Source organism: Drosophila willistoni, unplaced genomic scaffold, assembly GCF_018902025.1.
Source record: "Drosophila willistoni isolate 14030-0811.24 unplaced genomic scaffold, UCI_dwil_1.1 Seg35, whole genome shotgun sequence".
NCBI classification, from domain to species: domain Eukaryota; kingdom Metazoa; phylum Arthropoda; class Insecta; order Diptera; family Drosophilidae; genus Drosophila; species Drosophila willistoni.
Window position 1 is genome coordinate 1 of NW_025814299.1, and position 13391 is coordinate 13391.

At 33.7% G+C, this 13391-nt stretch overlaps 1 protein-coding gene across 1 annotated transcript; it reads left to right on the forward strand.

Annotated features, from left to right (window-relative positions):
* Positions 1-10829: 10829 nt before the first annotated feature.
* LOC6649928 lies at positions 10830-11340 on the forward strand. The gene is made up of 2 exons (XM_047012859.1): positions 10830-10932; positions 10992-11340. The coding sequence occupies exons 1-2, from the start codon at positions 10921-10923 to the stop codon at positions 11292-11294; spliced, it is 315 nt and encodes a 104-aa protein (XP_046868815.1). The 5' UTR covers positions 10830-10920; the 3' UTR covers positions 11295-11340.
* The last annotated feature ends 2051 nt before the right edge of the window (positions 11341-13391 follow it).

The window sequence follows — 13391 nt, forward strand, 5'->3', positions numbered from 1 at the left end:
ATGCAAAATTTCAGCTCTGTACTCTTACGGTCTAGGAGGAGTTTGCGTTATCCAGACGGACATGGCTATTGAACTCGTCTCGTTCGTGCTGATCAAGAATAATATACTTTATATGGTCGGAGATGCTTCCTTCAATGCGTTGCACACTTTTGACCAAAATTAATATACCCTTTTTGCTAGGGTATAAAAAAATTATATTCTTAAATCCATCATATACACAGTGGATCTACTTTTTAATATACTTCACTATTTCGAAAAAAAATTCTTCTCTATCTCTGTAGGGGGTTTGAACCCCGATAACAACAGTATTGTAGTCTGAGTAGTCCCCACTGACCACTAACCACTCTAGTTTCGTAGTACAGTAATCACATATACATAGTTAAAAAATATAACAATACAAATAAATACTAAATACTAAAATCAGAATTGGAATTCGAATGCATTCGAATCATAGCAACTCATTGACTTACTTTCTAACTCATTCAATTCGTTTGTTCGTTTGAATGTTGTGCGACTGATTTTACGTCGCACACTCATTTAGTTGAAGTCGATTTCAAAGTCATTCAATTCATTTATTTGGTTTTGAATGTTGTAACTCGAATTGATTTTTCGATCATTCATGCAGCTCTCTAGTTTCTAAGCAAACGCAATGCATGCGAACGAATTCTAACGGATCTTTTCCATGCTCTCTTCTTTGCTTACGCTTGGCGTTCGCTGTGCGAAATGAGAAAGAACCGTACCAAGTGAAAACATGTGCGTAGTACGCAAGGGTTATTCATTTATTCTTGCAAACAAACAAAAGAAAACATTCTTTCCGAAATGCAATTAAAATATTATTATAAAGAGGCTACTACAACATCAATATGACTTCTGGCCAGCGGTGAAGATTCTTCTTAAGCAGTTGCAAAACAGGTTTATAAAGATTAAGGAGGGCTTCTACCTTGTTGGTCCGAAAAAGCGCTTTAGTTAGAATTTTTTTTTTGAGAAAAGTATAATAGATTAAGGAATGAAATTTTCCACATTTGTTGGAAAAACTTTATTCTATGTATAGAATTCAAGCGATCCGTGAAAAGGAGAGGTGGGGGGAATTTTTCAAAGCATCCCCATTTTGTCCTTATGGAAGTCCTACCGTTCGCAAATGAAGTCTGAACCCGAAAATGAAAATGAAAAAAGTTATGAGCTTTTTAGAAGAAATTTATTTTTTTTTTGCCTATTTTCTTTACTAAACAATTGCTTAAATTAACAATTTTCAATATTTTTGGCCAATTCTACTACCAGAGCTGAACAATATCCTAAAGAACATGTGTAAATTTCATAGCGATTGGTTAATTTTTGCGCCTGTAGGACTACCATGAGCTCCAAAAAATGTAGTTTTGAGAAAAACACGTTTTAAAATTTGCGCTCCGGCATAGAGCGCTTGACACCACTGAATTTAACGGCCGACAACTTTCATAATTTACAGATTTCAACTTGAAATTTTTACACAGTATTCTTGAAACATATACCTATCCAAAAAGGCAATAAAAAAATCGAAATTTTTTATAACACAAGTAGAACCCCCCTTAAATTAATTCAACAAGTCTACAAATTTACGTTTTTCTCAAAAATTTTGGCTTCTATTTATAAAATATTTTTAGAATGAAACTTCTTTACCAATTTCTAACGCCATTGTTATATTGGTGTCCGCTGCCAGGACCAAATCCTCCTTGATGTCCTCCATTGAATCCACCCCGGCCACCTCCATATCCATGTCCATGACCGTGTCCTCCTTGGCCTCCAAATCCACCACAAAATCCTCCTTGACCACCACCATAGCCCCCTTGACCAAAAATCCTCCTTGACCACCATAGCCTCCTGGACCACCAAATCTGCCTTGACCCCACCATATCCTCCTTGGTGATGGTGGCCATGTCCATGTTCATGGGGAATGCAGCCGCCAAGGCAATGAAGGCAACCAGAACAATCTAAATTAAATGAAATCAATGTACACTCTACTCAATAGGCACTACTCTGTCAGACTCACCAAGAATTTCATTTTGTCGTTTTTAGTTTGTAACTGAAGAATGAGACACCATTCCACGTCTTTATACCCGACCAAAACGCACAAAACACTTGTCATAATCTAAGTAAGGTTATTCAAGGTCAGACATATTCAAATTCTATTTTGTTTTGTTTGAATTTTTTTTTTTGTTTGAGGGGAAATTTGTATTTGGTCATTTTGCAATTGATAAGACAACGACAAATGTAACGTTTTTAGAATATATTTTTAATGTTTTTGGGACTTGTCTTATCTCTTGTACCAGGAAGTAAAACAGTCCAAAAAGTAAATGGAATTGGGTTTAATAAATATTTTTTCGAAATAAAAACTGAGGCATAATAACAAAATCTTATGTTTTACCTCCTATTTAATTATATTTATATATTTATAATTTTTAGTCTTCTTTCACAGTTTCTATGGGCTTTAACCTTTCAAGGCTCAAAAATGTTGCACACTTTTACACAAAATGATTCGAAAATATATTTTAAAGTCCAACTACATATTTAGCATAAACTCTTCGATTTGACATCATTTGCCGTTTAGTCAATGAAATAACATATCAAAGTCCCTTGTAGTTCTTGTAGTAAATTTATTTCGGTCACGGAGTCTTGCAAAAACGAAACAAAATTAAACGGAAAATTTATTTGTGTGGGAAAATAAGAGAACTGCAAATGCTTAAGTGGCATTTTCAAGTTTCCACACACACACGCAAATTTTATACACACTTTTCTCCTACATTCCCTGCACTTAATGGGTATATTAAAGTTGCTATATTTCTTGGAGTGCAAAATTCAATAAATTTAAAAATATGTCCTTCTCAAACTGTAAAAAAATTCTTTTGCAAATATAGTTATAACATCAATTTAAATTATTTTAAATATTAATATTTAAATAGTTATTAAAGGGTATCCTAAAATCGACTTGATTTTCTTGAGGTATTATCAACACCTTGCAAACGTGGGTCAAAAATGCAACCAAGTGCAAAAGGCCAATTCGAACTGCATCTCCTTTGGTTTTCTTAATCTGGATACTTCCGGTTTGTCACTCTTTCGCCACTCCACACACATACATACACACACACTCAAAGAGAGAGTGAGAGAGCGACGCCCACTAATGGGCGTGGCGTAGAAAAACAATGCCAAATAATGACTTGCAGGAGAGAGTGCAATTTATATGATAAGCAACAAAAATAAATTGCAAGCAATTCATTTTACTTAAATGCTGCCAGCAACAATTCCAGGCGAATGCCTCGTTGCCATCGTTTTATTCCATCCATGAAGGTGTGTGTATGTGAGTGAGTGTATATGTCAGTGGGTGTGTGTGAGTGTGAGTTACTCCTCTCAAGTTGTATATCATTTTAATTTTTATGCCACGCCAGCAACTCTACAGCCGATTTACCTTTTGTGCCGTCAAATGAGGCCAGCAAAACCAAATTCACAATTGATGTGTAGAAAATTTGATAAGCAGAGCTCAAAAGAAATAATAATGACTGTGGAATCAGTAAATACATGAGACTCAGTACCAAACATAGAGCTATATTGTCTGCGATATTCGTGTGCTTAAGTACTCTTATAAATTTACATTTCTGAGACACTAAACGTTGTCATAACCCTTTCTTTTAAAATCTGCCTAAGTCAAATACGTTTTGATAAGGTTTAATAAAATAATATTCGTGTATGAATCAATTTTTAAATGCTCCAAAATAAATGATCTATTATCGCATTATGAAGTCTTTGTTTAAGCTAATTAAAATCAACCTAAAAAAAAATTTACAATTTTATATTAAAAGTGTAAACAAAACCATTTTATTTAATGCAATGAATCAAATACAAACAATAATTTAAGGAATTCGCTTGTTGTGACATTTATGTAAACATTTTTTTCAATTATTTAAAATATTTTTTTTTTATTCTCAAACTAGATCATCTAAGAGACACTGGATTGGACTCAACTGTTAAAACTATCGCCAAACCATAATCGATTATTCCTTATTTGTCCACGATAGTTCTAACATTTTTATTCTTGATTGACTTTAGAAAGCTGCATCAATGACAGAAAAATCCATTGAGATAATGTTAAAAACGAAATGAATGAATTTAAAAATCTACTTTAAGTTGAGTTTTGTGCGATGACGTAAAAGTTAGTCGAACAACATTAAATGAGTTAGTATGTAAGACAATAAACGCGAATCCAAGTCTAGTTATTCATATTGAATCTTTTTTTTCAAAATCATATGTTATTACTGTATGATAGAGATGATCTAGTCAAACCCGAAAAAAACGGAAGGTTTTTCCATCGAGTTTTTCCATATTGGATTTTAAATATCATAGTTTTATTCATGTTCTTTGGTTTGTGGCAATTAGCATTGCAAAATTACAGCTTCAAAACATCGCATTAAATGTTTTGTGTATTGTTTTACTTGTACATACATAATTTTTCATACATTTTTCCATAAATTATATGTTTAACTGATTCAAGAAATTTAAATAAAATGAGAAATGAGCTAGGAAAGAAGAGAAAGTGTGTCAGTTGAAAGAAAATTTGATTTTAATAATATCAGATCTAAATTACTTAATGCTTAAAAAGACGAGAGAGAGAACAATTCTCTCTCTCTATATAGAGAAATGTAAACTAACAGAAATATGAAAGTAAGTCTTAAAGTTGCAAACCATGTTTGCCATATTTTGGACCTTGATCGGGGCTGATAAGAGAAGAACAATCTATGATTTTTCCCCCCGGGGACTTACAACAACCTTCTAATAGGATCAGAATTTGTTTGTTTCAAACTGATAGTATTTAATCTTAAGATTTTTTTATTTGTTTTCTAAATGCTTTTATTAGTTTTGTATGTGGATTGCGTTTCAATTATTAAATCTAGTGATGTCCATGATGACCATGGCTCTTCTTCCATGATAACCATGATTGCCCTTATAGCTCTGATGACCCGGAAGCTGCCACCATGCCCATGGTGTCCATGTTGCTGTCTGCCATAGCCGTTGGGTCTTCCTTGAGCAGCTCCACTGGTCAAGCAAGAATAGATGCCATCAACACGAATAGAACAAACTGTAAATAGTTGAGAAATTTTGAAAAATTTCTTTATTACTTTACTGTTTTTTTTTTTTTTTTAAATTTTTAATTTTACTTTCAAGCTTACCATATACGAACTTCGATTTCACAGAACTCAGCATATTTATAGCCGAAGAAAGACCAAAAGAAGTAGCATACACACTTACCCCGAAAAACAAAACAAAAAGAAGAAAATATTTCGCTGATAGCGTTTCATTAGGCCCACCGGCCCTTATAAATGGTGCTTATCGCAAAAAGTACAGGCAAACAATAAATTCTGGGACTAATGCATTGAATGTTATATACAGAACTCTATGTGTATGCAATTATGTCTAATAAATGGTTTTTCCAATTTCTGATAGACATATGGTATATGTACTTTTTGTCGGTTTTAAATTGTTTCCTGTATTCTAGACTCAAAGTAAAGATCTTCAATAATATTACTTTTGAAAGGAGAGAAAAAAGCCAAAAAAGCCACGAAAACTATCTCGTTCTGCTTAGCATGGTTAGAGTAGATTTAGAATCGACGAGACCGAAACTCATATTTTTATATAATAACTATGTTTGGTTGACCTATTTCAAATTGTCAATAAAGAGGGTAAACTAAATTTTGTTAAAATTTGTATTTTATTTAAACTGACGTCCGCCCTGAATCCTTGCTGACCGAATCCTTGCTGCCGTGTCCACCCTGGCCGAAACCTTTGCTGGCCGTGTCCACCCTGGCCGAATCCTTGCTGGCCATGTCCACCCTGCCGAACCCTTGCTGGCCGTGTCCACCTTGCCGAATCCTTGCTGCCGTGTCCACCTGCTGCCATACCGGCAGCCATTGCAACGGCAACTAGAGCGAAGATTACAGCAATCTGAAGTAATTTTTTATATAATAAACATTTGAAATGGGTAAAGTTTAATTAATTAATAATACAACTTACGAAGAATTTCATATTGTTGTAATGATTTTTTTGAATGCAGAACGAATTCTAACTGATCGCTTAGAAATGTGAGGCTTTTTATAGCAAAATCGTTCTAGACTCGATTATAACAAACAATATTATTTCTTACTTATCTCCAACTTTAGCTCAAGCTCAATTTATTTGTCGTAGTCCAATTCATTTGAATGAAATGACAAAAAAAAAAAAATTAATTTTTTTCATTAATCATTCTTAACCTTCAACTTGAACTGCAACTGGAACTGTTCACTTTTCTTACGCTATTTTGTTTATATTCACTAAATATAACCAAGCGATAAGCAAAATGGGAATTCATTCCGTAAACATATTTTTCAAAGATTTTTTGGCTGATTTACTTAAATTTAACAGTAGTGGCAAAACGAATTTGACATAATTGAATCAAAATTTAAATGTCTTGTCATCCAAAAACTGTAAATAAATCACAGTGATCTTAAGTATGAGATTCGTAACGGTAGTACACAATCATTATATTAATTTAGATGAGTCATTCCATAATCCTAGATGACTAAGACGAATAGTTGCATAAATAATAAGATCTAGTGACATTTTAGCAAAATACTACGTTAAATCACTATAGTTAATGAATATAACATTTCTTTGAATTAAAAGATTTTTTTTGTGTCGGAAGTATAACAATGCACTATGGAGAAAAAACAAATTTCCGTAAAAAAAAAAAAAAAATTGAAAAGAAAATTGACACAAGAGAGACCAAAGTAATATCCATTAATGCCAAAAAATCTACTTTTTTCTATAATGCATTGTTTGCTTCGACGATTTTAAAATTTTGGACATTTTAACGTTACCCCATACAAAACCCTATATAGTTTTCAATCAAAAGTTAAATAATGTGTTTTATGAAAAGTTACAATAAAATCCGAAATATGTGATATGATGCTTGAATCACTTCTGATTACAAAAAAAGGCACAAATAGCGATTACTTCTACAACGAATTTCGACTGGGCATTATTCGTTGACATTTCAAATTGTTTACCTACTACTGATACAATCTCAATGAAAATCCAAATCTATTCTTTATGATTGATGCCTCATTTCAAATTTCAGCTGCTAAAAAAGGCGCTGCAAAATAATTTATAAAGATGTATACGATTATCAGCTTTGTTTGGAGAAGATCGCTTAAGTATCCAGAAATACAAAAATATGCATATCTAGAGAGCACAACCATACTAACATAGCATATTAGCTCCCTGATGGCAATTCTTTACATGAAAAATTATAATTTGCTAGAAGTTATCTAAATGACCACCTCGAATTTCAGTTGCAAAGTTCTATAATGTGATGTAAAGTATCGAATGTCAAGGTTTCGACTGATGGCATTCAGATGCTAGTTTATGAGCTTATCTCTGCCGGTGTATACAAATATTCTAGGACCACATCGAGTTCTTTTAGTTCTATTCGCAGAGCGACTAATAACAAGATTTCGTCCCACAATTATTCTAAGCGATAAACTGGCATATGCCTTAGACCTAAAAGTACATTTATGTAGGGAGAGGGCCCAGTTATGACCCGGGTTTTGAAAAAACCTCGAAATTTTTTCTTCAGTTCGGGAAAATGAAAAATTAAGAAATTTAACATTTTAAATATTAACCAAACGCAACTTTTTTCCAAAGAATGTATGTTTATTTGAGTTACTCAAAAATTTGAAAACAGAATTAATTTGGATAACTTTTTTTAACTTAAAAAAAAGTGGCCCAGTTATGACTCAACTTAAGAAATTCACTGAAAATAAGAAAATATGAAAAGAATGTCACACGAATTGTTGTGATTTAATGGTTTACTTATTATGAAGGCTTCAAAGCCAAAAACAATGAAAAAACCAAAAAAAAATGGCCATAAATGAGAACGATTTTAAGCCCTCGTCGTCCATGTGACTTTCGCAGTTTTTGCAAGTGAAATAACTTGCTTGCATATTAGCGCACTTCGAATGAACATTCCCGATGGGATCTTCCAGAATATTCTTGGACAAACTGGTCTCAATATGTAAATTTCCTTTCCTTGTTGTTAAACAACAACAAAAATGTTGGAATTTGACAATTTTACATAATCGAGTGCAAAAAAAAATGGACATAACTGGGCACCCAGCTAAGTCATAACCGGCCTTTTTATAGTTTAAAGTTTATATCTATATTTTTATATACACTACATAATCACATAAATTTTTATAGAATCACAAAATATACGGCAAATACAATACTTTGATGCATTGCACTCACCTTTTCACTGTTGATTTCACAAAAATTTGGTACTTTGAAAAAAATGGAAAAACAACTTTTCGCACGATCTTCAAAACGATGTTGGTACGCGTATATACAATACGATTATTAACGTTGGGTCTGTCCAAAAACTGCAGAACGTCTAACAAACATGATTTACAGGGCTCAAACTGTCATTCAATACCGCATTTCAAAAATATTTGAGAATGTCACAACTGGGCCTGAGTCACAACTGGGCCCTCTCCCCTACATAAATGTCTATGTAAATGTTTATCAGTAATCCAAAACACATGTCTTGCTATGTTGAAACACATAGCCACTGGTCAAACATTGAAAAAACAATATGAAAATTTGACTAATCTTGCGCGTGATTTTTGAGTGCGTGGGGTAATTTAGAAATAAGGAATATTTCGAAAGATGATTACAAATTGTTGATAATCGTCCGCCTTTTGTCTGGCCTTTTTTTCTGGGTTAAACCCAAAACGTCTGTGACGAAATGTAAGTCAAATCTCTGATAAGTTATGGGTATAAAAGCGGTGTTATGTTCCTCAAATTTTAGCGCGTATCGGAAAATTTTATTCAAAATGAAACTATTGGTAAGTTATCGCAGGACTTGCAAGGATAATGCGAAAGAAAATAATTCTTTTTTTTTGAGTTCCTATTACTAATCAATTTTTATTTTGTAAATTGGATTGTTCTGGTTGCGCTTTTCGACATGGCCTTTGCTAACCCACAATGGGCTTCGGTGGCGTGACCAAGAACAACATCAACAGCAAGAGGATTTGGAGGTGGTTTCGGGGGGGGAACAACAACAACAACAACAAGAAGGATTTGGTGGTTTCGGTGGTTTCGGAGGAGGAGATCAACAGCAACAACAGCAACAGGGAGGATTTGGTGGTTTCGGAGGAGGAGATCAACAACAACAACAACAGGGAGGATTTGGTGGTGGTTTCGGTGGTTGGTAAAAAGTTGACGAAAATAAAGAAAATTAAAACAATTCATCTTCATTATACCCTTGCAAAAAAAGGGTATATTAATTTTGGTCAAAAGTGTGCAACGCATAGAAGGAAGCATCTCCGACCATATAAAGTATATATATTCTTGATCAGCACGACGAGACGAGTTCAAATAGCCATGTCCGTCCGTCCGTCTGGATCAACGCAAACTCCTCCTAGACCGTTAAAGCTACAGAGCTGAAATTTTGCATGTAGGCTTGTATATACTGCAGGCGTTGTATATCTCGGATTCAGCCGGATCGGATCACTATATCATATAGCTCCCATACAAATGGCAAAGTCACGAACAGTGACTTTTCTTAATAACTTCGTTATTTTCTGAGCTATTGTCGTAATATTGGTGAGTTAATTACACATATAAACAACTACGCCAAATTTGATCAAGATCGGGTTACTATATCATATAGCTCCCATAGGAACGATCTTTCGAAAACAGTGACTTTTGTCAATAACTTCGTTACTTTTGACGCGATTGCTTTCAAATTAAACATTTGTTAGTTTAATATATCTGTTAATGACTGTGCTGAATTTGATAAGGATCGGGTAACTATATCATATAGCTCCCATAGGAACAATCGGTGGAAAACAGTGACTTTGATCAATATCTTCGTTATTTCCTATGTAGCCGTTCTTTCGGAAACATTAGCCTTTTTAGCTTAAACGTTTTTCCACTTTGATGGCTATAGGTAAGGAAAGAGTTACCAAAAAAATTGCAAGGGTATACAAACTTTTGACGCGGTTCGAAGTTAGCCCCGGCCCTCTGGTTTTATTATTGAATTTAACACGATCGATATTCAATCCACATATCTAGCTTTACAAGCTTTGCAAAAGTTCTCTGGAATGTTTTGACACCAACACCGACCTTATTAATTTATGTACGCTTCGGATGTACATAAAAAAGGCGGGTTCCATCCCGCAATCATACATATAAATATTGCAATAATATTGTGAACAATTTATTTTTAAACAGTTAACATAAATGTTTTCAACAATATTTCCAAAAACAAATGAAACAAAATAGGTTTGTAACGCTTCTAAGTGGTTTCGAATAATTCTTAAAAATTTAGTTTGTTAACAACAACAAGAACCTAAAGGAAATTAATTTTTTTGATTTTCGTTTGCACAGAATCTATGGAAAACGACAAGACGTTCATAGTAAAACTTCAAACTTTCGTCCTTCCTGTCAATTTTTCTTTTTAAATTCTAAGATATACTTTGCTTATGCTTTAAAAATTGATAGAGTTTAAAGTTAACGTACAGATGCAGATGTTAAGTATGTAACCATTTTTCATTTTTCTGAAACATTAGTAATATTTGTCATGTTCATAATCCATTGTTAATCCTCTAAAATAAATTCTTAAAACTCATAAATAATTTTTTCAGGTACCACATACAATTCAGGTAATATAATGAAACTTTTATTACCAACATCTGTCAGGAGTTACCTGAAGAATATTTAGTTAACTACCTAAAACAGGTAAACGATTATAGATCTTTGTGAGTATATAAGAACATGACTGGCTTAGAAATCTTCAGCAGTTGCAAAAACCAAGTGATCGATTGAAGACCGACCAAGAAACAGATAGACAACAAACAAAATATGAAATTGATGGTAAGTAATGGAGAAATTTTAGAGTTTGAAAAAGATTTTAAATATTTTGTCTTTATTAGATAATTTTCTTTGCGGTCTTTGCCATGACGCTTGCCAAGCCACAGTGGGGATTCGAGGCTATGGCGGTGGATTTGGTCAGCAGCAGGAAATGGGAGGGATATGGCGGAGGTTTTGACCAAATGCAACAACAGCAGCAAGAATTTAGTGGTGGCTACGGCGGTGGCTTTGGCGGTCAACAACAGCAGCAGCAGGAAGGATTTGGCGTGGATTTGGCGGTGGCTTTGGCGGCGGTTATGGATGGTAGAGCATCCATTCCATTACTAAAATGTTCATTTTCAAAAACCTCTGCCTTAGCTGATTAAATCTTAAACAATTGCAATCTAGAATAAAAGGAAATTTATAAATTAATTAAACGTAGTTTCGTTGTACAAATAATTTAATGCGTAAATCTCAGTCAGAGATTGATGAAGACGCTTGTAGCGCAATTCCTTCATTTTGACTGTCTAATTCCATGGTCATAATGTTAGTGGTAAATTGTATAAGCTCATTTTTGTGTGTGGGAAGGGAACGACAATCTCATCGAAATAATTTCCACACAGCTGATGCGTTTGCATAAATCTTTTGATGCAAGAAAGGAAACTCAACTGAGTTGAGTGAGCTAATTAAAATCGTTTTTCCACTTAAAATGTAAAAAGAAAAAGCTCAACAGCTTTGTGGCGGATTTACCCAATCTATGGTCTGCCATTTTGGCAATGAAATGGTAGGGAATCGTTGTTAATGTTTTTGCGATTTGTTTGTATCCTTTGTCTTGTTTGCGCCAGTGTCTAGCAAAGAACTCGGATGAATGCAAATTTTTAAGTATACGTAATACAAATGGATTTTTAGCGAGCAAGTCAAAATTTTCAGTAGAAAATAGAACCCAATTGATGGATAAAATATGCACTTAATTAAGCGTTTCAAGCTCAACAGATTTAACTTTAACTAATCACGGTGACCATTCAATTAATGGTCGCCTAACGTCAACTAATAATCAAGCATACAAAACTCAGAAATTATTAAAGATACTTTAAACAATAATAGTTAGAAAATATGGTAACTACTTTAAAAAATCTTTTTCAAGCAAGAAAATAAATGGAAATCTAACATAAAAGTATACTGTTTCTTCGTTATTTAAGGGCCAGGTTATTGTCAAATTTCTTTTTGTTACTTGGCTGCCTAATTGAAAAGCATAAAGCCTTGAATATAAAGTTTTGTATCGAAAAAAAACTTGTCGAGTAATTTAGCATTTGTTGTAGTTTAAGAAAAATTACTTTTAGATTAGTTAATGTCGTTAAACGCATAAAAAATTGAAAAACAAAATTTACTGGCCCAGAATTATATTTTCTTAGGATAAATTGATTATATCAACTACTTCTGCTATTTCTCAAAAGGTTTTGAATTAAATATGTAAAAATGTTGAACGGCCTAAATAAAACTGTTAACAGAAGCCAGTGTACGATTAATTTGGGCTAAAAGTATGCTCTACATATTTACAAATGTGAACTCATACATATACACGCACACACACAAAGAGATAAAGCACTCACTGTCATGCTATAGAAATCTTGAATTGAGTTTTATAGTATTCTATAAAAGCAGAGCAGAGGGGGCAAAAGCAAATTAGTAACTAAAATAGACTTCAGACGGGAACACTACATCAAAAATTTTAAAATGAAAACCCTGGTAATTTAAACCGAAAATAAATGCGTAATAAGTGTTTTAATTTATTAACTGAAATATATACATATGTTATAAGTTTAATTCTGATTTGTAATGTGTCATCAAATTTTAAGCCATTTGTAACAATTTGTTAATTTGTAGATAATTTTCGTGGCTTTATTGTGCTGGTAGCGGCTCGGCCCCAGCCAAGCGGCAGCAATGAACACGACTGTGATCGGTGTCAAGAGGACAACAAAAGTAACGAGATCGGAAATGGTATCCACAGTCAAGGCCAATATTCTGGCCATGGTTCAGCCAGGGACCAAGCCAATTCCAAGCCAATATCCCAGCTAATATCCCAGCCAATATCCTAACCAATATCCTGGCCAACTACCCGTCTATCCGCCAATGTATGCCAACAATTATGGACCAGTTTACTATCCAAGTCAACCAGCCAGGCACTGAATCGGGGCAGATGGCGATGTCGATTGGATGAAGAGAATCGGTGCCGGCTTTAGTGGAGGACTTCAAACATTAGGTATGGGTCTTGCTTTCGATACCAAGGGCGGAGTAACTAGTGAGGGAAAAGTGGGAGCTATAGTTGGTTTCACAAATATTAAAGTTTAATAAAAACTGGAGTGTACAATTATGTGGACCCAAAAACAAAGATTAATAAAATTTGAAATTTTTTTACAATTGCACAAAAATATTGTCCAACTTTATTATGAAATCTGATTAATATGAATTTGACATTGAACCCC